The sequence below is a fragment of the Eucalyptus grandis genome, chromosome 3, assembly GCF_016545825.1.
Source record: "Eucalyptus grandis isolate ANBG69807.140 chromosome 3, ASM1654582v1, whole genome shotgun sequence".
NCBI classification, from domain to species: Eukaryota; Viridiplantae; Streptophyta; class Magnoliopsida; order Myrtales; family Myrtaceae; genus Eucalyptus; species Eucalyptus grandis.
In genome coordinates, this window is record NC_052614.1 from 64,602,211 (window position 1) to 64,627,372 (window position 25,162).

General features: G+C 39.3%; 1 protein-coding gene across 1 annotated transcript; it reads left to right on the forward strand.

Annotated features, from left to right (window-relative positions):
- The first annotated feature begins 11,714 nt into the window (after window positions 1-11,714).
- On the forward strand, window positions 11,715-12,380 carry LOC104440326 (lachrymatory-factor synthase). The gene has a single exon (XM_010053270.3). It carries the CDS (start codon window positions 11,763-11,765, stop codon window positions 12,300-12,302), a length of 540 nt encoding a protein of 179 aa, XP_010051572.2. The 5' UTR covers window positions 11,715-11,762; the 3' UTR covers window positions 12,303-12,380.
- The last annotated feature ends 12,782 nt before the right edge of the window (window positions 12,381-25,162 follow it).

Sequence of the window (25,162 nt, forward strand, 5' to 3'; positions counted from 1 at the left end):
GGACGACTATTATGATATCTTGCACATGGCACCAAAACTTGTTGATCTTTTAGGCTTGTTCATGAAAAAATGAACTGACTTGTCACAAGAAGCTTAAGACGAAAAGTTAAAGTTACACCCACCCAACCCACGTCTCTCTCCTTGACATAGTTTGGGAGAGATCATTCTCATGAGATGACCTTACATGCGATGAAAAACTGGTGCGGAAGTGACCCCAACATGTCCATATCTTTAAGGATTTGATAGACTCCATGTGAGATTTTTAGAGTATAGTGTTTAGACATTTATGCGGGATTCTCATCCAATGCGTGAGTGCTATGTTCACATTGATTATTCAATCTTACCTCCCATGTTTTTTGACATGATATATTTTAAGCCCACTTTGTATAAAAAAATAACGTTGACATTTAACATAAGATTTGATGTAATATATTGGACGACAAATGAGAGTCTTGCATATATATGATTCTACTTATTGATTTAATATGTTAGAATATTTGTTAGAACATTCTGAAACTGTAATCGATTATGTAATTCTTGTTATTTTCTAAAATAACTAGTTTTTTTTGGTTATATTAAATTAATTACTTTCCTATACACATTGGTTTTTTTTTTTTTTTTTTTTTTGTAGTGTAAATATCCCTTGATTGTAACACATTAGTGTCAAGTAATACAATACTTTTTTTTCTTATTATTTATCAAAGTCAATCTTTTGGTCTCAGACTTTGTGCGAACTCAAGTTCTACTATGGGGACTCTTTCACATTTTTGTCCGCATAGAGCTGTTCTGTTTATTCGTGTCACCATCGCAGCATCTATCCTCGTCCATTGTCCACAGTTATTGCCCTTGTCCCACATTCCGTTGCCATACTCACAGAGGAATGCTATGTCTCCTTTGTAATGCGTGATGGTCACACACTTGCCGTTGCGGGTGCCTTTGTTGCCGTTCAGGCTAGCCGATCATGGCGATGGTGCCGTTGTGGCCATGAGAAGCCCCATTCAGAGATGAAATGAGGAGGAGGGAGACGGATGGTGGTGAGGATGGAGTTGGTATAAGTGTGGAGAGAGACAAATTCTTTCCACCTAACTTTCGGGCCCAGTCCCTCGAACTTAGCCCAAAATTTAAAGGTTCCTTTGTCACAGGAGATATGCAAGAGAATGTTCTCATTTTTATAATTAAGAGTGTAATCAAAAGATGGAATTAGAGAGAAAATCCCGAGAGCTTGACAAATTTTGTGAGGTCAATACCAATTGTTCTAAAAGGTTAAATTTATAAGTAGAGAAAGACCATATATATATAGAGCATATGAACTTGTAGTCAAGGGACGTGGGATACTAAAACATCCACTAACTTGTAAGCCAAGTTAGGAAGGACATGTGCAATTTTATGAATGGAGGTCGCACACATGAAATAATCTAGGACAAAACTCGACTTTGATACCATGTTAGGTTTCGTGAGACCATTGTCGAGCTTTTACATCAATCTTTCTAACACGGTATCTCGTCCACCCTCTTCCTTTTACAATCATGGAGAACCAATGCACCGGCTTCCAGCAATCCTCATCTGATGGCTATGGCTAGGAATCTGTTTATAGCGCTAAATGGTATTAGCGTCTTCTAATGGTACAGTTAGAGTTGAACACTAGCAAAATTTTCCTAAGGTTTACGGGGTAGAGGATAAGGTGGCAACTTGCTTACTCAAAGAAAGCACTCATGGTGCCTCATGCTTACGTGAATTATTTCCTCTCTCATTTGGTTCACGGCGAATGGTCAGATTTTAAAGATGAAAAGTTAAAGTTACACCCAACTCACGTCTCTCTCCTTGACATGTTTGGGAGAGATCATTCGCTGTGACGAGATGCGAGGTGAGAAAAATGAAGGTAATAGGCGCTAAGAACCAATCGTATCTTGGCAAGCCGGCCGCAACCACAGCGGGGTTCCTCCTCCATTTTGCTTGATCATGGAACTTAGGAGTGTGCAACCGGACCGGGTATATCTAGTTCCCGGACCAGCCCACCCGGAAAATAGGGTCGAACCGGTTCCCAAAAATCGTAACCGGTTTAAACTGGTCCGCGAATAAGTTTCGAGTGATTACCCATCCGGAAATCGGTTCTGGACCGATTTTGGAACCGGTTCCCGGACCGGGTTTGTAAGTGGAGTTCCAAAACCCCTTTTCTTTTTCCACCGATTTCTATTCTTACTCTCATAATCACACGACGTTTTTCCTCTTGGCTCTTTCAAACACGCACGGCACTCCTTGTTTGTCATTCTTCTTCCTCACTTGCTTCCCTTCCTCACTGGCTCCCTCTCGCACCGTCCGATGGACGGACGGTGTTTGTCGTCGCCAAATTCTTGTGTATCACATGGATTAACTCATCTAATTTCTCTTTTGTAAGAGGAGTTATACTTGTATAAATGAGTAGCTTCATGTAGTAATTGTGGGGATAAGATTAATATTGAATCTATGTTTGTTACTAATTATTTGCCTTATGATTTTATTTATTATAATTAGCCTTGTGGATCCTTAATTTTTCGTTTAGTCAAATAGTTCATGTGTTTATTTATTATAAGTGTTTAATGTTCCAATACAAATTATGAGGATTACGTTATTTTCTCACGTATTAATATAAAATTCAAAGTCATATAGGATATCGAGAGATTGCAAAATAAGTTCTAATAGAAACATGATTGACCCTAGAAACAGATTGAAAAAACTTGGTGGGTCGAATACAGGATCCAATACAAACAAGGTTGGGTATAGGGTCCAAAAAAGAGGAACCGGTTATAACATGGTCGGGTACAAGGTCCAAATCTAGACCCTACCTACCTTGGATCCGATCACCCCTAAATTGGAACGAATTTGAGCCTCTCTCTCTCTCTCTATCTTCTCGAATTTCCTCCTAAATTTGCTAAACTTTCCTTTTTTTTCTTTCTTTTTGGTTGAAGATTTTGGATCTACTGTAGAGTTTTCTCATTTCTCTATTGTAAAAATGAAAATTGTTTCTTACCCTTTTTAATCTTGCCCGCATATGACCCAAAAAAAAGGAAAGAAATCTTGCCAACAGATTGCTCTGTTCTTTGAAATTTCTCCCTTTTTTTCCAAGATTTTTTTATATTTTTTAACAGTAAATATAGTCATATTACATAATCTATTTTTGAAAAGTAACAAGAGAAAAATTAATACATTTTAAAAATTGCATGAATTTCTCAATATGGTAATTTTATTTAGGGTTGACAAAACAAAATCCAGTCCGTTTATCATCAGAGTCACCACTGCCATCACTATCATCTCTCCGAACATCACTCCTCCAAAAACAAATCAAATTGGGCAATCTATCTTTGATTACATAATGAAATGCTTTCACTTCTGACAAAAAAAAAAAAAAAAAAAAGGATGTTGACACCGCCAAATGTCGATGACGATGCAACTTCGGAATTTACGATGATTGACCGTCCCCATTTTCTCTAATTTCTCCGAATCACGAGCACAAAAACCACCAGCACGACCTCCGCACGACAACCAAAAAAATGGGAACTCACGCGCTAAAAGAACATCACTGACCGCGCGAATTCATCACAGGCGAACGGGCCGGGCTTTGATCACTCAAGGAGACGCGACCGATCTTCGACGGAGACGGCGAGGTAGGAGAGCCGGCGCCGTTCTCGACAATGCGGGAGATCAGACCGTCGATGGACCACTTGATATTCGTCGCGGCGGTCGCCCTCAGGACCCGGAGCGCAGCCTCCTCGCCGAGCGCGGCGAGCTTCCTCTGAGTCCACGCGTTCGGGGGAGGCTGGTTCTGGTCACTACAGATTCGGCGTATCGCGTCCTCGACGGGAAGAGGAAGCGGCACGAACTGCGTAGGCGGGAGCGGAAGAAGGTGGAGGAGTGCTCATGGCGATCGACCGCGACGGAGACACTGAAGTGGAGCTACTGCTGTGCGATTTTGTTCTGGCGGTGTTTGAGTTTTCCGGGAAAATTATGGAATCGAGATGGGAAGTGGGCGACTCCTTTTCCTTTCGTTTTCTCGCGGTTTTGGAGTTTCGGTACGGGGGAGAGAAAATGCGGAGGGAAGCGTGAAACTGGGAATGCTGCGACGTTTGCCCGTTCGGGTTCGATCGCGTCGAAGGTCTTGTCCAGTTGTCTGAACCAGGGAGCGGGATAATTGCACGTGTCTGTTTTCGCTCCAGAGCGAAATCTTTGTACTGAATTTTTCATTTCAAACGTTATAAATATCCTTTAAAATTCAAATTTCATTTGAAATTACCCGCGACATCACATCTAAGCTCCGGCCCCCCGGGGGGGCGGGGCCCACATGAAAAGTGTACCGATTGAAGGTGACATTAAAGTATAATTGAATTATAAATTTATAAAATAAACTTATCTAAAGTATTTTCATTAGTTTGGTCCAATTTAATTAATGGAAAATGTTGATTTTTTTTTTTTTTTTAATATTTTCTATTTTTTACGTGACAAGAGGTCAACCGTTAGTGATAGCCAAAGGGTAAGGGCAGGCAAGTGTTACCGATTCTACCAAGTGATGGTGGAGCACTATTTTTTTTTTTTCTAATTTAACTTATATTTTAATTTAATTTAAATATAATCTAACAATAAAATTTGAATAAAAAAGACAGTCATTTTTGTCATGTCATTGCCATGTACGATAAAGAAATAAACAAAAGAAATCATATTAATATTTTCTGTTAATTAAGTTTGATTGAGTTAACGAAATAACTTGATTGTACTTTTATGATAAGTTTTAGAATTTTCGGTACACTTATCCTGAAAATTCATATATTATGAAAGTTCCGAGCATTTCGATTTATGAAGAAATCAAATTGGGTCTACCGTGAAATTTAGATTAAGCAAAAAGTAAGACAAACCATGATATGGAAAAGTTCTTTTTGCTTTGGAAATTCAATCTTGCAATTTACAATATCTATTTATTGATAACCCTTCATCTCTCACCTTTCGGAATTGTGGATATTGTCCCAACACTAAATAAGATTTTTAACATGTACTTTTAATATATAGATGCCGTTATGTTGTCTTCGAAGACTACTATATGAATTATTTTTTTGGTCGGTCTATCAAATGAATTTAACATAAATAAAAGTGGGCCAGTCGCAAATTCAAAATAGATCTAAAATAAAAGTCACACTAAAGATCCCACTTTTAATATATGGCTAGTTCAACACACTCCACGAATCTCACACGAATGAAATCAAAATTACGATATCTCATGCTAACACGAAAAACAATTTATAAGTATGATTACGACACACGATATGGACAATCGATCCTGAAAATCTCTATGAAGAAGAGAGATAGTTGTTTGCACCGTTTCACACCAGCGCTGTCCCTTTGATACTTTTTTGTCAATTTCATATTATAAAAATTAGTAAAAAAGATTACACTGGGATTTTTCAAGAAATTATTAGTACGCTGCATTAAACAAAAAAAAACTAAAAATGTGAAAACTGCGAAATTAGGATAATAAAAGTGAAAAATCTAAAGATTCCATAATGAAAGTCCTGAACAGGAGATCTTGGAAAAGGGGGATTCCAAGGTACATTAGGGGTTGTTTGGCAATGTGCCAAATAGTACTTGATTTTGATTTTTATTTCAGAAGTAGTTTTGGAACAAGATCACGTTTGGTAAAATTTTTGTTCTTGAAAACAGATTTGGAGTAGAATCAAGAATAAAAAAAAAGTTGATTCTTGTTCTAGGAACAAATCGAGAATCAAAACCAACTCTTTTTCTTCTCTTTTCTTCTTCTTCTTCATCAATCACCATCTCGCGATCGTTGCCCACCATCGTTCGCCGCCACCGGTCGTCGGAGGCTCGCCAGGCCAGGGTGAGGTCCGGTGAGCTTGCTGAAGGCAAGCCCAGCCATCAGCGAGGCTGGGCAAGCCTCATGACGCCTAGCCCTGCCGATGGCTAGGTGAGGCTCACCCAGCCCCGGTGAGGTCAACTCGGCCACCCGCAAGGCTCGGCGGGGCGGGCGAGCCTCGCCCGGTTCGGCGAGGCTCGGCCACGAGGGCTGGCCTTGCCGAGGGCCGATGACGCTCCGGTGAGGTTGCTTGGTCGTCAATCGGCGACCAGCCACGAGAAGAAGAAGAATAATAGGAGAACAAGAAAAAAAAAAGGAAAAAAGTAAAATATTTATTTAAAAATTAAAAGAAATTGATTTGGAACAGAATCAATGAGCACGATACCAAACGCAATTCTATTCCAGAATCAGAAATTTTTAACAGTTACCAAACGGCTTAAAATGCTTAGAATTTATTCTCGGGAACATAATAAAAAAGAATCATTTCTGATTAGAATCTACTCTTGGCAACAAAATCGTTACCAAACGTGCCCTTAATGTTAGTAAATGTGCTAAAAAAAGAGACAAAATGCTAGGAACGTAAAGAGGACCAAAAGAGAGTGGGGGGGGTGGGGGAGCGCTAAAGGAAAAGCGCAGGCAATCCTCCACTTTAACCAAACACTACTGCACCGATCAAAAGACAGAATAAAGATTACTTACATGAGGAGTTTGCCATGCTTCCAAGAGAAGTTTTCTTCGAGAGGTTTTCGGTTTCTTAAGAGATGCTTACTCCTTTTAACAATGTTGTAATTTTGCATTAAAAGTCATACTTTATAGTTCTTCCCCTTTTTGATATAACTCCAACAAATTGTAATTTGACCGATCTTGTTGTAATCTAATTTTTAGAGTTCATAACACCAGTCAATAATCTTGAAATAGTCATTTATCTTAAATTATCGTAAGAGAAATGAACTTATCATTACTAATTGAGGGTCAATAATCCTCAGTTACTTTACATTTGGTGACTTCTAAATATTCTCACTAGTAGTTAGTTATTCATAATGTTGTAATTTTCCAATCAAGTATCTGAAATACGTTGGCGTTAAGTTTTGGGGTTTGGTCATTGCCATACCTACAGAGGAATGCCATGTCTCCTTTGTCGTGCATGACGGTCACGCACTTGTTGTTGGGGGTGGCTTCGACATCGTTCAAGCCGGCCGGTCGTCATGGCCATGAGAAGCCCCGATCGGAGATGAAATGAGGAGGAGGTGGGAGATTGATGGTGGTGAGGATGGAGTTGGTATCACTGTGGACAGAGAAAGATTCTTTCCACCTAAATTTTGGGCCAAGCCTAGTCTCTCAAACATAGCCCAAAAATTTGAAGGTATTGTTATTGCAAAGAGACGTATTAAAATACTGTTGATGTAAAAAAGAGATGCAGGAGAACATTTTCCTTCTCTACAATAGAGTATTTTTATAATTTTGAGTGTGATTTGTTTATTAATCAAAAGTTTGGAACCTGAGAGAAAGATCGCTAGGAGCCTAAAAGATTTTATTAGACTAAACCAATTGTTTTAAAAACTTAAACTTATAGATGGAGGAAGACCATATATATAGAGATCATATGAATCCATAATCAAGGAACGCGGGATGATAAAATAATTACTGACGTACAAGCCAATTTAGGAAGGGCCTGTGGAATTTTGCGAATGGGGGAAATAATCTGGGGCAAAACCCAACTCTAATATCATGTTAGGTTTATTGGAACTGCTGCCGAGCTTTTAAGTAGGTTATTCTAATATGATGATATCTCGTCCATCCTCCTCCCTTTTACAATCATGGAGAACCAATGCACCAGCTTTCGTTGATCCTCTTTCGATAGCTATGGCTAGGAATCTGTCCATACCACTAAATGCTATTAGTGTCCTCTATTGGAGGTGAAAACTATTATGTTGCTTGATGCTTACGTTTGGTCCTTGCCACACTTCCAGAGGAATGCTATGTCTCCTTTGTGGTGCGTGATGGTCACACACTTGCCGTTGCAGGTGCCTTCATCGCCGTTCAAGCCGGCCAGCCATCATGGCCATAAGAAGCCTCGATCAGAGATGAAATGAGGAGGAGGAGGAGGAGGGAAACAAGTGGCAGTGGGGATGGATTTGGTATCAGTGTGGACAAAGAGAGATTCTTTCCACCTAAATTTTGGGCCAAGCCCAATCCCTTGAACATAGCCCAAAATTTGAAGGTATTGTTGTCGCAAGAGACGTATTAAATTATTGTTAATGTAAAAAAGAGATGCAAGAGAATATTTTCTTCCCTACATTAGAGCATTTTTATAATTTGGAGTGTAATTTATTTATTAATCAAAAGTTTGGAACTCAAGAAAAAGATCTCCAGGAGCCTAAAAGATTTTGCAATATCAATACCAACTATTCCAAAAAATTAAACTTATAAATGCAGGAAGACTATATATATAGAGAGCATATGAACCCGTAGTCAAGGGACGGAAATAATAAAAGACCCACTTGTGTACATGTCGTATTAGGAAGGGTATGTGGAATTTTATGAATGGGGGAGAAATAATATGAGGGCAGAACATGGTACTAATATCATGTTAGATTTTATGGAACTACTGTCAAGCTTTTAAGTTAGTCTTTCTAACATAGTATCTTGTCCATCCTCTTCCTTCTACGATCATGGAGAACCAATGCACCAGCTTTTGTCAATCCTCTTTTGATAGCTATGGTTAGGAATCTGTCCATATCACTGAATGGTATTAGTGTCCTCTACTGGTCGGATCAGAGGTGAACACTATCATGGTGCCTATCACTTACGTGAAAGACATTTCCTCTCTTTTTGTTGGTTGATTACCACATAATTTGGTCAATTTCCTCTCTCGCATTTAGTCCCCAACAATTGGTCACATCATAAGATGAAAAGTTAAAGTTACACCCACCCAACCCACGTCTCTCTCCTTGACATAGTTTGAGAGAGATCATTCTCATGAGATGACCTTATGCAATGAAATTTGTGCGGAAGTGACCCCAACATGTCCATATCTTTAAGGATTTGATAGACTCCATGTGAGATTTTTTAGACTATAGTGTTTAGATATTTATGCGGGATTCTCATCCTATGCGTGAGTGCTATGTTCACATTGATTATTCAATCTTACCTCCCATGTTTTGACATGATATATTTTACAACCACTTTGTATCAAACAATAACGTTTACATTTAACATAAGATTTGATTTAATATAGTGGTCATTAACCCACTTTTGAAATATTAGTTTATGTTCATTTTATTCCTTAGGCTATGTGAAATCAATATAAACGAAAAGACTCCATTGAACATTTTACAAATAGTTTAATGATTATATTGAATAAATTAAAAGTGTTGTGATAAGATTACATATTTGATAAAAATTTAGTGATCATCAAATCAAAAATCATGGATTTGTGATATCATTCTTTTAAGGCTAAGACAAAATGCAACAACACTAGGAAAATGGATGATGGGATTTCAAATACATGTTTAACACATGTTATCAATTGTTTCCCATGTGGTCTTGATTGGAGTGCGATGTCCTGTCTTTTTCATGACTCCATAAGCCTGAGCCTAAGCCTGAGCCTTCCTCCCTCTCACTGTCGTTCGTGATAACATGGAGTACGAAAATGCGATTGTCAGGTTCGGTGACCTTGACCAAAGCGCACGTCAGCAGCTCCCTACTTTGCGAGCTTAATGCCGACCGCCACCATCTGGTCTCCATGAACTTCGGTTGGAAGCTCTAGGCGGCGACTCCGCTTGGCAGCATTTTATCGTGTGCGTGCGAGCTTCAAGCATCGCGTTGGGCTCGTTGAGGCTGAAGAAGAGGTGAGCTGTCCAACTTTGACACTATTGAGTGAGGGAAGCGCCATCTTTCATGTGCCGTGGTTGCTCTATCATGAGGAACGTCCAAAGGCGCTCAGATGCTTGGCAACGGGTCTTCTTGTTGTTCGTGCAGCGAAATTTGTTCATAAATTACATCCAATATGTTATAGTGTTGAAGTTGATTAAATGTTGTGATAAGATTTGCTTATAATTCCATCATGAGATCGAGAGATTATTTCACGAAGAATTGTGAGGTTTAAATACTACGCGCGTTATTGGGTGTAATTGGAGTTTTAAAAACACCGTGAGTATTTAAGTAATTCGAGTATATAATCTCCATGTATCGCTTGATTTATAGTGGAATTCGTCACCGCTCTCCCTGCAGACATAGATCACCATGATTGAACCGTGTAAATTTAGTGTCTCATTTATTTTCTTGTTCTGTCTATTTTATTGTTCGATTGCTCGCGTTCTGCAATAATCATGATACCATTCCTTTGCAGAGTTAATGCATCATGGCTAGGCTATTTCATGCTTTTCTCATAATGATAGAATCAGAGGCAACTGGCCGTGCTTTCACGAATTAGCACCTCATTGCGACACAAGTGTGCAAGGGATCATCAAATGGGTTTAGCATTAATAAGGGCTCATGTCAACATCTGTTTTGGTGCACTGACCTCATGTGGGCGGATCTCTTAGGACAATTTTAGGTTTGTCGAGGAGCCATGAGTAGAATTGTCATGATAGAAAAATATAACATTCAATCCATACTAAATGAAGAATACATTTATGACATGGTTTTCTATATTAGCAAAATATCAATTAGAATCAATCAAAATCAATTAAGAGAAATATACAAAAATCCCATAAATATATCTATATTTCTAATGCAGAGGTCAACTTGAGTTTGGAGAAAAGATCCAACAGATGAAGTAGAAATACGTCCAACGGTGCCACAAAGAATATAATATTTAATGAAATGCAATTTATTTCAATGTGCATAGTTTTATTCGTGGAAAACATCGAATGTATTGTCAAAAGAGCCAGCTAAAAGCGTCGGAAAAGCACCTACAAGGCGACGGGCTTCAGTGTCTTCGAGACGTGGCAGCATGTATGGGGGCGTCCGACATCCTTTTGCCGTGAAATTTTAGGATTTAATTTGTCGGAGAGTAATGAATCTAGTAGTGTTGTATATTTTCCAAAGCAAATAGCAAAAGATACAGGCTTGGTAGAGGAACGGAAGCAACATGGCCTATACGACTGGCTTCGTGATGGCTACGTGGAGTGATGCGGTTCACACATGACGATAGGGTGAAGAAACGAAGCCTATGCGCATTGTTAGAAACACAGTCTGTAGAGAAAAGCGACCAATGCACATTGTTAGAAACAAACTCCATATTTCGTTCAATGATGGCTCTGACACTAAATTATGATGACTTAAAGATGTAATATTCTTTTTATTACCAAATGAATAGTACATGGGCTTCACAATATGACTATCTAAAGTAGCAAAACATTAATTACAATCACCAATCAAGTAAGAGAAATACACAAAATCTCCTAAATATATCTATATATCTAACACCAATATTCTCATGCACATCCTGACAACCATTCTTTTAGTATTTGTGTTAGGATACACATGTGAGTTGTGTTATAGAAATTTTACATTGAAAAATTGATATGATGTACAACAGTTAATATATCATAGTTGAATAATAACTTATTGACTTAAATTTTTAGGTAGAGGTAGACTTAATTGGATTATTGATGAATTCAGACTTGTGGCGATCTCCCCGAAAGAAGGTACTGGGCAAGTTGGTCAAGATTGCGATTCTTGATACTTTTAATCAAATATTTGATTTTCTTGGTAACAAGCAATATGTGTTACTTGTAGGAAGGCATTTTCGGATTACAAAACTTCAAGTCTTCAACATGCTCTCTCACTCTCTATATAAACCTTGATGTCCGCAGCTCAAAAACACAAGCCTAATTTGCCTTCATCTCTCTCTCTCTCTCTCTCTCTCTCTCTCTCTCTCTCTCTCTCTCTCCACTTTGTTTGAAGAACTAACAAAGCCAAAATGGAGTCTGCAAACATTGATCATGTGACTTCTGAGATGAACCAAACCCAACCAAAATGGCAAGGCCAAGCTTGTGCAGACTTGGCAGGTCCAAAGGCAGACCAAATATGGCCCTTCGTGGAGGACTTCTTTGGCCTCAAAAGGTGGTTCCCGACCCTCACTGCTTGCACCGGGGTCGAGGGCGTCCCTGGCCAGCCTGGGTGCATCCGTTACTGTGCTGGGTTCAATAATGCCCCGTTCGACCGGGCCATCGGCCAGGCCAAGACAAGCACCCTGTATTGGGCGAAGGAGAAGCTGTTGTCGATCGACCCAGTCGCCAAGACATTAAGCTATACCATCATAGACAGCAATATCGGGTTCAACTCCTACGTAGCCACAGGCCGAGTCGTGCCTAAGGAAGAGGGGTGTTGCATCATGTGGCGGTATGAGGTCGAGCCCGTGAACGGCTGGAAACACGAGGACTTGGACCAGTGGTTCGAGTCGGCCTTGCAGGTCATGGCCAGGAGCATGGAGAAGGCTCTTCTCGGTCAAGCAAACTGATCTCGTCTGAATCTGATGATTTGCTTCTGTACTCGTATGGTAGTCTCGGGGCTGATTGATGCGGTGTGCAATAGTACGTAGTAGCTCTCTGATATTTTCGCGATAATTCGTATGGGAGACATTTGATATAATTTATAAAAGTTGATAATTTTTATTCGTCGGGTTCGGTTTCATAAGATTGGTCACTAATCACTATTCCCCATTTGCATTGGATTCGGCCGACTGGAGGAATTTTTCCTTTTTGCCAGAAAAATGAGCGAGAGTTATATTTGCTCAAACTGAAGATGTGATCATACATGACCGACATAATCTTGAGGCTATAATTATTTCACGGAATATATAACATTTCTAGAAAATATTCTAAGAAAGTCATTTTCTAAAAAGATGACGATATTTTCCAGTATTTGATTAAAACTTGAAAATGAACTGAAAAATATTTTATTTCATTTCTTGTGAAAATATAATTTGATTTTCTTAAATAGACATACAATATTCGAGCTTTAGTAATTTACACATGGGCAATCGCGGAACCGAACACAGGCACTAGGGTCTTAGGTCTAGCCTTAGCGGACCCAAGCATGGGAATCGGGGTTCCCGGGCTCAACCTTGTTGGACCCATGCACAGCCTTTGTGGACTCGGGCACGACCTTTGTGGAACCAAGCTCAAGTGTTGGGGATCAGAGCTTGGCTTTGGTGGACTCAACCTTGGGTGTCGAGGTATCGAGTACGGGCACTAAGGCTTTGGGCCTGGCCTTGATGGACTCGAGCACAAGTGCAGGGGTCCTGAGCTCGGCCTTGATGGACCTAGGCAGGGGCGTTAGAGATTTGAGCATAGACATCGAGATCTAAAGTTGAGTCTCAATGAACTTGAGCCCAAGCCCGGGCGCCAGAGATCTAGTTTTGGATAGCGAGGTTTGGGAACCAGCGATGGGATCCGGTGCCCAAGCATAAAGTTTGGATCCAAGCGTTGATATCTAATCATATTTTGAAAAATGATTTCTAATTTTTTTAAAAGATAAAATCATTTTCTTGAATCTAAAGATTGGTTTTCCATTAATTAAGAAATCATTTTTCGCTAGCTAATTTTTCTGAAGAATGTTTTTCGCGAAACATACCTAACTTGAGTTTAGGTATCTTTCAATTAACTTTGACAGGTCGAATAATGCTATTTCAGACAAATGCAGAGTATTAATACCTAAATTTTGACAACTCAATTAGTTGTTTACCGCATTAAAAAATGAGGGATTAATTTTTAACCCTTGAACAAAAATATTAGAATTAAATTGCATAATATATAGTTTTAGGAGCATTTATTATTATTATTATTGCATTTGTATTGGACCGGTGACGGATGGATTTAACTTAATGGTTCTGAGCTTTAATTTAACGAGTTGGACTAAGCTTACGGAGAAAGCGAATTGGCCCGGCCCATGGACATTATTAATGGAGTCGAGAATTGCACACGGGTAATGTTTAGAAACAATGGAGGCCGTGTATATTGCAATTTCAACCACGATGTAAATCGTGATAGGTTGTCGAACCGATTGAATTTGGTCCAATGAAGAAAGCGGAGCATTAAAAGTAATTTCCTTGGATATTCTTATTCTAGCAATGTTGTAGGAATATCTGGGCAATGAATGACGACCAGAACCAGAAGTTTCACATCAGCTTGCGAAGGAGAATGATACTCTAAATATTTTCTTACAAAATTGTGGAATATACTTCATCGATTCCTTTGTGGTTGCGGGTGCACAATCTTGAATTTTTTACAATTAAAAATATGAGTCTTTCCTATTTACAAACAAAGCGTTTATTCTCAGCACAATATATGGAATCGACCAATTCGTGAGCTGATATTTAGTTGAAAGAAATAAAATCGATAGAGAATATTCAGCATGCACGATCAAAAGGAAAGAAATATGGACGAATCGCCAAAAGATGGACTCCCCGTCAAAATGAGTGAAAAAAAAAAGAGAGGACAAATCATGATATCTTCTAGGCAATTAGAAGAGGAAATAAGATTTGCTTTCTTTCGTCGTAACCCAGCCCTCTGACAAGGAACTCTTCACGATCAAAGCAAGGGGGGCCACGCGTTGAATATATGGCCACAATATAGAGAGAAAACACATGTGTGAGAGAGAGAGAGAGAGAGAGACGAGGCCATGATCCATTGCAGCGCCTCCTCGAGGTCATGCACGAACTGTTCCCTTGAGATCGTATGGTGCTGTCAAGGAAGCAGCCACATCCGAGATACACACGACCACGTTGAGAGGGCTTCACACAGATTCAAAAGAGAGGGTCTTTTCTCTGGGTCGACTTTAGAGGCCGCACAAGCATAAAGGGACACAAAGAAAAAGCCAGTCCAAACCGCATATGAGCACGCCGCAGCAGCACGATCGTGTCCGAACCATCCCTGGCGTCGCACGCAAGACACCATCAACCATTGCCGTCATACTCTAAATTTCATGGGCTCTCTTCGAAACTGGCAAACGCCAGCCTTGTCTTGTGATTCCTACAAACCCAGCGTCGACTAGTCAGGCACCAGGCACCAACGTGAACAAAAATATCCCTTGGGAAAATTTTCAAACTGAACAAGGTAATTTTCAAATTTCATAATTTCCAAAAATACTAAATGAAATAAATCTTAATAAGATAACTGTATGAAATATTAATAAATAAAAATAAAGAGGTTAGTGCTAATTAAACCGTGCCAAACTTGCGCACCACATGCAGTTATTGTGGGTCTAACCCACGAGCCATTCTTTTTCTTTAAACAAACTAGAAGAAAAGTTGCCCATCTCCTCCCAACTTTCTTAAGTGAGACATGAAAAAATCACCTTTTATTTTTTTACAAACAACCAACCAACAAAACAAACGACCAACGTCACAACGCAGCATGGAATCTTGCAACCTATATCCTCTAAACAAGATCCACCACATTGTCTCCGGTTGTCAACCTAGGAAACAGCTGATATGCTGATCTTTATCTGATGAAAATTACTTTGCCGAAGCATCAGGACACCGTCCTTCTGCAGAATCAGTCCATCATGGCTAGGCTGTCTCATGCTTTTCTCAAAACGATAGAATCGGAAACAACCGGCGTGCTTTCAACGAATCAGCACCCCATAGGGACATGAGCATGCAAGGGATCAACAAATCGGTTTAACATTAATTACGGCTCATGTCAACATCTGTTTTGGTGCACTGCCAACGCACCGTATATGTGCTTTCAGTATTTGAACATGCTGAGAAGTGCCTATTAACAACTCCGTTAAGTCAGCTACTTCATTCCTGGTTGCTGAAGTCTGAAGCCTGCATAGTGAGAGAGACAACGACCACTAAAGATTTAAAAACACTACTAGGCGGGATGATTGTTTCTCTTGCTAGTAGTTGAGAATTGTGATGACAGGAAAATATAATTTTCAGTTCCTACCAAATGAAGAATACATTTACAGGATGACTATCTAAAGTAGAAAAATATCAATCACAATCAATTGGAATCAATTAAGAAAAATATACAAAAACCCCTAAATTAATTACAATCAATCGGAATCAATTATTTTCTCGTGTCTAAGTTTATTAGTTTTCATTTAATCACATTTATATCGTTTGATCGTCGAGGCTCGTCATTTTTAAACAAATATTTTTCTTTTGGGCCTGCATGATTCCCGTGCCACTTCCAGAACGTCTCTTCACAAACTGACGAGAAGTGCTCTGAGTGTATTTCACATGTTCATGGGACCCCATGGCACCCGCCCACGAACATCCACTGACCAACTGAAGCCAACCTATGAGCATTGTCCAACACTTATATTTTCTCGTGCACTGACAACTAATGCTTTCTGTTGTTACTGATCAAAACAGTAAACAAAAAAATAGAAAACCAAAAGCTATATTTTTCAGATGAGGAAGAGAAGCGCAGAGAAACAGAACACAAACTTGCATACGTCTGTTCTAAAGGAAATTGTCAAGTACAGGACAACTTAAACAAAGCAAAAACTGCTCACGTACGTGCAACACATAACTACACACAAACGTGCTATTAACTTCCTAGAAAATAACAAAAACACTAAATAAATAACTAAATTGAACTTGGCTTTTTTAATATAAAAAAACAGAGGAAAACAGAGTAAAAAAACAGAACAAAAAAAAAAGAAAAAGAAACATAAAACAGCAACCGAGACATTATTAATCCAACAAACTCCTCCTTAGATCAGCTTGCTGCTGCATACCCAATTTTCTTTCTTAATACTTCAAATCTTCCAGCTTGAAGTGGTTTTGTGAACATATCTGCAAGTTGATCTTCAGATCTGCAATAGACCAATTTAACTTCGCCACTTTGTTGCACCTCACGCAGAAAGAAAAATTTAACTTTGAAATGCTTGGTTTTGCCATGGAAAACTGGATTCTGAGATATTGCTAACGCAGCCTGATTATCCACATTAACTTCAATGCAATCACTGAAATTCAACCACAAATCCTTCATTATCTTCTTCAGCCACAAAGCTTGATTTGCAGCTGCAGTAGCTGCTATAAACTCAGCCTCTGCAGAGATCGAGCTACAATCTCTTGCTTTTGGAACACCAAGAGAAACAAGCAGTAACCAAAACTGAAACAATATCCAGACGTACTCTTCATGTCATCTATCGAACCAACCCAGTCACTATCGAAAATCCTTGCAAATTAAACTTCGACATTTCTTAAACTTCACACCAAAGAACAATGTTCCTTTGAGATATCTCAATACCCTTTTTGCTGCAATCAAATGTAACTGACTAGGACTACTCATAAACCTGAATAAAACACTCACAGCAAATAGAATATCTGGTCTAGTTGCTGTAAGATACATGAGACACCCAATCGACTTCTATACATAGAAGCATCTACCGCATCTGTTCCATCATTCTTCGCAGCCTTCTCTTTAGCAACCATAGGAGTGCTTACATTTCGACAATCTTCCATCTGAAACTTCTTTAGAATTTCCTTCATGTATTTTTTTCCGACAGATGAAGATCTCATATGAAGCCTGTTTGACATCCAAACCCAAAAAATAAGCCATCTTTCCCAAGTCTGACATCTCAAAAACTGCAAATAAATCTTGCTTCACCTTCTCTATCAATTCCATATCATTCCCTGTCACTAATAGATCATCTACATAAAGTGACAGAATTACAATATTGTGATTCACCTTCTTGACATAAAGAGTGAACTCACTTAAGCTTTTCACAAAGCCAAAATCTTGCAAATATCGATCTATCTTCCCATACCAAGCTCTTGGAGCCTGCTTCAGTCCATATAGAGCTTTCTTCAACCTGTATACACTATCTTCTTGCCCTTTGATACTAAAGCCTTTAGGTTGTTCAACAAAAATTTCCTCATCAAGCTCTCCATTCAGAAATGCAGACTTGACATCTAACTGAAATATATGCCACCCTTTCTCTGCTGCAATAGCTAACAGTAGCCTTATTGTATCAAGTCGTGCAACATGAGCAAATGTTTCAGAATAGTCTACTCACCATATTTGTGCATAGCCTTTCACCACCAGTCTAGCTTTGTATTTATTAACAGAACCATCAGGATTAAGTTTTGTTCTAAACACCCACTTAACCCCAATCACATTCTTATCAGATGGTCTGTCAACAAGCTCCCATGTGTGGTTTTTCTGGATCATTGAAATCTCCTCCCGCATTGCGCAATCCACGCCCGATCCTCCTTAGCTTCCACAAAGTTAGATGGTTCGAGCATTGCCACATTGCTTCTTTCATAGATTTCAGCAAGTGACCTTGTGCCTCTCACGGTAAATCATCAACACTTTGTCTTCCAATCCATCTATAACTTTATCAACTTCTACATCTTTGGGTTGTTTTTCGAATCGTTGCTGTTCCGCACTCTTTCCTTCCATCCAATTCCACTCATCTTCCTCTAGAAAAACAACATCTCTGCTTACAGTCACCTTCTCTGTTATAGGGTGAAAAATTCTGTAAGCCTTTGATTGGAGACTGTACCCGATGAAGATTCCAAGCTCTACCTTCTTATCCAGCTTGTCCCTCTTGACCTCAGGAACATGAGTGTAACACAAACACCCAAAAACCTTCAAATTTTTCACAGAAAGTTTAACACCATACCAGACTTCAAAAGGTGTTGACTTCTCTAAGGCCTTTGTAGGTAATCTGTTCAACAGGAACACTGCAAAGATTAGCTGCTTCAAACCCCAGAACTTCTTAGGCAACATCTTCTCCCGCATCATACATCTGGCCATCTCCATAATACTTCTATTTTTCCTCTCACCGACCCCATTCGTTGAGGTGAATAGGAGCAGTGAACTGCTGCACAATTCGCTTGCTCACAATTCAACTTAAACTTGTGAGCGGTATACTGAGTAACCATTATCGGACCGAGCATTTTAATTTTCTTCCCACTCGATTCTCAACTAAGGCTTTAAACTTCACAAACACATCAGCAACTTCAGACTTGGCTTGCAGAAAATAAATCCAACTCATCCTAGTCATATCATCAGTGAAGGTAATGAAATACCTGCTACCATTGAGAGAAGACTCAGACATAGGGCCACATAAATCTGTGTGGACTAATTGCAGCTTCTCACATGCTCTCCAGCCTCCTCCTTTGAAAGGAAATCTGGCTTGCTTGCCAAGAAGACAAGTTTTGCACTGTGGAAATTCCTCCTCCAAACTTGGCAAGTCATCTGCCAAGCTATTTCTCTGCATAAACAACATGCTCTTCCTGTGAACATGCCCAAGTCTTTTATGCCATATCTCTGCATTTTCTTCTTTGCATTTTAAAGCCATTTGTTGCATCTCTTGTGACTTGAACATGAAACTCTTGTCCTCCATTGGAATTCTTAGCACTTCTTTGCTATCTGCATTATTAATAAGACATTCATTCCCTTCGAATTTCACTTTATAGCCCTTCTCAACTAATTGACCAACACTTAACAAATTATGGTCAATATTTGGCACAAAGAGAACATCACTAATTAGCTTCACCTCCTGATTTCCTTCAATAGCCACTGTACCCTTCCCTTGCACTTCGATATACTGTCCATTGCCAATTCTGACTCTGGACCTGACTAACCTGTCTAGACTCCTAAACAGCTTCGAATTGCCAGTCATATGATTGGTACATCCACTATCCACCAGCCATACATCATTCCCAACAGAAGATTCAAAAAAAGAAGCTACAAATAAGTGCTCTTCCTTAGTTTCATTCACTGCTACCTGGGCTTTTCTTGCTTGCTGGTAATTTTTTTCTTTGCAGATGGCTTCCATATGACCCAACTTGTGACATCTTCTGCATCTAGCATCAGGCTTTCTCCAACATCTAAAAACGATGATTAGTTCCACCACGTATTGACAAGGCTTTTGTTCATCTTCCATTTGCTAAACCCACCAGAATTTCCTTCTTTTGCTACAAACTTGGAGTCACCAACATTTTCTCTAGACTTGAATCCATTTCTTCCCTTTGCCTCCATCATTTGACTTCACTCTAGCTTGCAGCGCACCTCTACAAACTCTTCTCTTCTCATCGGTCTTCGTGCTCCGCGCCCGCAAAGCATTCAACAATTCTGCAAACTTTATATCGTAAGTCTCTTGTATTTTCCAGAGACGCTATGGTGGCTTCGAACTTCTCTCGGAAGAGACACAGAATCTTCCGAACAAGCCTTTCATCCTTCAAGTCAGTCCCTAAAACTCTGATTTTATGAGCTATCCCAACCAACCTATCAGAATACTCCTTCACTGACTCTGAATCCTTCATCTGCTGTCTCTCAAACTCCCTCAAGAGATTCAGCACCTTCATACCTCTTATCTTCTCATCTCCTTCATATTCTTCCTTCAAGAAGTCCCATATGGCCTTTGCAGAGTCACACTTCATAATTCTGGTAAAGATGGTAGGCGAGACAGTAGCATACAGGCAAGATTTTGCCTTGGCTTTTCTTGTGGTTCTCTCTTTATGAAGTTTGATTTGATTCATGGTCGGATTATCTAGAAGTGGAGCAACTTCATAATCATCCTCCATAGCTTCCCACAGATCATGACCCTCCAAAAATGCTGTCATCTTAACAGCCCATGCTTGATAATTCTCTCCAAGTAAATACCGGAGAAGCCATCGCAGAGAAACCACTCGACCCTGTCTCCATCACCCTTTAACTTCTTTACACTTCGATACTTGCTTCACTTCACAGTCCCTCAAGATCATACACGCTCTGATACCACTGTTGTTACTGATCAAAACAGTAAACAAAAAAAATAGAAAACCAGAAGCTATATTTTTCAGATGAGGAAGAGAAGCGCAGAGAAACAGAACACAAACTTGCATACGTCTGTTCTAAAGGAAATTGTCAAGTACAGGACAACTTAAACAAAGCAAAAACTGCTCACGTACGTGCAACACATAACTGCACACAAACGTGTTATTAACTTCCTAGAAAATAACAAAAACACTAAATAAATAACTAAATTGAACTTGGCTGTTTTTTAATAAAAAAAATAGAGGAAAACAGAGTAAAAAAACAGAACAAAAAAAAAGAGAGCATAAAACAGCAACTGAGACATTATTAATCCAACACTTTCACTATTTCAGTATTGTTCAATCAAATGCTAAATGCTAACTGCTTAAGCCTGAAGCCCGCATTGCTATGGCTCGTGAAGCGAGAGAAGAAATGGGAAATAAAGGTTAGTGCCCGAGTGAGAGGCTCCAGTCCGGACCAGATATGGCCACTTCGCAGGATTTTTCAACCTCCACGAGTGGCTCTCCCCATGATAGATGTGTGCTACGGAGTTGGAGGCATATCGGGTCAGCCTGGCTGCATACGATATTCTGCTGTCATGAAAATCTCCAAGGACGGTTCGGAGGAGACGGTCACCAATCGGGCTCGAGAAGCTGCTCGCTATCAATCCCTGTCAACAAAAGCTTCAGCTATGAGATCGTGGATAGTAATATGAATGGGTTCAAATCTTTAGTGGCAACAACCGAACTCACACAAGTGAAAGATGCTGAAAAAGAAGCAACCGCTATAACTTGGTCCTTTGTTGCAAATCCAATTGAAGGATGGACCGAGAAAGGTCCGGCGAGTTCTATGGTTCTGCTCTCCAACACATGGCGAAAGAATGGAGGCTGCTCTACCCACACAAGGGGCATAAATCTCACTTGTCATGTTTGTCTTTCTTGCACAAATGCATTGATAGGATATTTCCAATAATCTGGGCAGCTGTGAAAGAGCGCAGCTCAACAAGTTGAACACCTTCTCGTATCCAACGGCGGAAAGTCACCTATGCAATGCAATTAAATTCCAATCTCTTCCAAAGTGTTCCTGTTATATTCCATTACCACAAAATACCACACAGAAGAAACTTGACTTGAAAAACAGTAACTTCGTCCCTACTTACAAGAATTCTAATATGAAATTGAATGGCTCCATGTATCAACCTTCAATGTTATTTTGCAATTCAATGAGACACTTTAGTCCTTCTGCAGAGAGGGAAGAACTTTTTCTAGTAATATGTGAGCCTAGAAGCCAGTTCTGATACAAATATTGTGTTTTCCAACTTATATACATGTGCAATAGCATGATTGGAGATGTGTCATCTGGCTGTTAACCAAATGATCGGAGGAACATTGTCTGTAACAGTCATCTCTTCAATTATATTAATTGATGGTCTTGAGAGTGCTAGTATGAACAAAATAAAGGAGTTAGGGAAGAGAATAAGAACACAAGAATTATAGTGGTTCGGCTTAATCCAAGCCTACGTCCACTCTCCCACGATAACAGCCTTCTTGGTGGATTCCACTATGCAATCAACAAGAGATTACAACTCCGAGTGCAAATACTTAGTAGATCACACTATCTCACTAAGTCACTCTCTTGGTATTTCTCTCACGATTACAAACGTTTAAGCTCTCAAGAGACAAGTATATGATCTAAAGTCGCTTAGACTTTGGAATTATAAATTCTACGCTCCGTCTCTTACTTGCTCATCGGTCCATGATCTTCTTAAATACTCCTCCACTTCCAAACTACCGTTGGACAGCATCCCGGAGAATCGTCTTCCAATATACCCATTGGACAGCTCGTATCTTAGAAGATTTGGTAGCCGTTGAGTGACAAAGGTAAAATCCCAAATTGATTCCGATCGCCCATACAAACGAAATCTTGGTTTCCATAAGTAAAGCTTCTTCGTATAGAAAGATCTTGTCTTCAATCAAATCAATCTTGATGTGGAATCCAAACCAGATCACTAGCCGTTGTATGATTGGGCTTGAGTTACGATTCATTGAATCTGGATGTAAAGTCTGAGTCTGTAGACTTTACAATATGAGTCTCTAGACTTTACAATCTGAGTCTGTAGACTTTACAAACTGAGTCTCTAGACTTTACAATCTGAGTCTCTAGACTTTACAATCTGAGTCTGTACCCAGTTCAGCTTCAGTATAGAGTCTGTCTTCTGGTTCAGCTTTCACGTTCAGTCTGGAATTTATCAGAGAGAGCAGACTTCTGATGTAGAACAGACTTTGACACTAAAGTCTAGCAGTCTTCAGACTTTGAGTCTTGAGTCTGGCAGTCTTCAGACTTTGAGTCTCGAGTCTGGCAGTCTTCAGATTTTGAGTCTCGAGTCTAGCAGTCTTCAAACTTTGATAATATCCTCTACATGTTCTAACATCTGCATGGCCTATTACTCAACCATCAAATATGTTAGTAGCCTTTGATTTATTTTGTCATCTTCAAAACATCATAAGGGATTTCCCTAACAATCTCCCCCTTTTTGATGATGACAAAACAATCTCTGAATATGCAGATTTGTAAACATGCTTTTAAAAATATTAATTTAAATCAAAGGATATCATAAGATAACAAATAGATTGAGCATAATAATATTTAGAAAAATAATCGCAGCTCAATATTATGCAATAAATAATATCAACCAATCAGCACATATGCATATTCATATCTTCTCCCCTTTTTGTCTTAATCAAAAAGCGATAATAATGGATTCACGTAGAGAATGATAACAAATATCTTGCATGAATCACAATTTCCAAAAAATTAGCTTTTATCGAATATTAAAGATATGCAATATAGCTCACTTCGATCATATCAGCAAATATCCAATAAAAATCACGGATGCATCATAAAATTCACGTACCATTTTTGTCATAATAAAATGATAATATCAATATGAGATTTGTTAATGACAAAAGGTAATAAAAGATGCACTAACCGGATTTTTTAGAATAAATTCTGACACATTTACCTTTCCTTCCATCCATAATAAGATCATAATCAATCAAAAAAGATTTTTCCATAATTGATCAAAGCTCCCCCTCAATTTGTTGCCTTTTTGAGGTGATCACGATTCTTTTCCTTTTCTTTTGGATTTGATTTCTCCCTCTGGATTTCCTCATCGAATTCGAGTCTGGTTCTGAATCGACTCGATTCTGAGTCTCTGTCTGAGTTAGACTCAGATTCTGAATGTTCCATCAAGCATAAATTTTCTTGCTCATCATCTTCTTCTTTTTTGTTCTTTTCTGGCCATTCTGCTTGTATTTTCTTCCATCGAAATATGGTGGCCTTGTGTTGCTTTGCCCTTCCATAAGACTGGTGCCAACATACTAGCCATAAAGAATCTTTAGCTCAAAAGTAAAAACACTTTTATAAACCGAGCACTTGGCTCTGATACCAATTGAGAGTGCTAGTATGAACAAAATAAAGGAGTTAGGGAAGAGAATAAGAACACAAGAATTATAGTGGTTCGGCTTAATCCAAGCCTACGTCCACTCTCCCACGATAACAGCCTTCTTGGCTGGATTCCACTATGCAATCAACAAGAGATTACAACTCCGAGTGCAAATACTTAGTAGATCACACTATCTCACTAAGTCACTCTCTTGGTATTTCTCTCACGATTACAAACGTTTAAGCTCTCAAGAGACAAGTATATGATCTAAAGTCGCTTAGACTTTGGAATTATAAATTCTACGCTCCGTCTCTTACTTGCTTATCGGTCCATGATCTTCTTAAATACTCCTCCACTTCCAAACTACCGTTGGACAGCATCCCGGAGAATCGTCTTCCAATATACCCATTGGACAGCTCGTATCTTAGAAGATTTGGTAGCCGTTGAGTGACAAAGGTAAAATCCCAAATTGATTCCGATCGCCCATACAAACGAAATCTTGGTTTCCATAAGTAAAGCTTATTCGTATAGAAAGATCTTGTCTTCAATCAAATCAATCTTGATGTGGAATCCAAACCAGATCACTAGCCGTTGTATGATTGGGCTTGAGTTACGATTCATTGAATCTCGGATGTAAAGTCCGAGTCCGTAGACTTTACAAACCGAGTCTCTAGACTTTACAATCCGAGTCTCTAGACTTTACAATCTGAGTCCGTACCCGGTTCAGCCGTATAGAGTCCGTCTTCCGGTTCAGCTTTCACGTTCGCCCGGGAATTTATCGAGAGAGCAGACTTCGATGTAGAACAGACTTTGACACTAAAGTCTAGCAGTCTTCGAGACTTTGAGTCTTGAGTCGCGGCGTCTTGGACTTTGAGTCTCGAGTCGGCGGTTTTCAGATTTTGAGTCTCGAGTCTAGCGTCTTGAGACTTTGATAATATCCTCTACATGTTCTAACATCTGCATGGCCTATTACTCAACCATCAAATATGTTAGTAGCCTTTGATTTATTTTGTCATCTTCAAAACATCATAAGGGATTTCCCTAACAGGTCTGCAAGGGAGATAACTAACTGATAGCTGTAAATTCCTCTTCTGATACCATCCAGAATGAATTGATCAAACCGGGACCAACAGATCTGCCGGGAGGAAGATGACTCATCGACAGAATGGG

Coding starts and splice junctions, on each gene's coding strand:
- LOC104440326 (XM_010053270.3), top strand. CDS start 11,763: ATGGAGTCTGCAAACATTGATCATGTGACTTCTGAGATGAACCAAACC.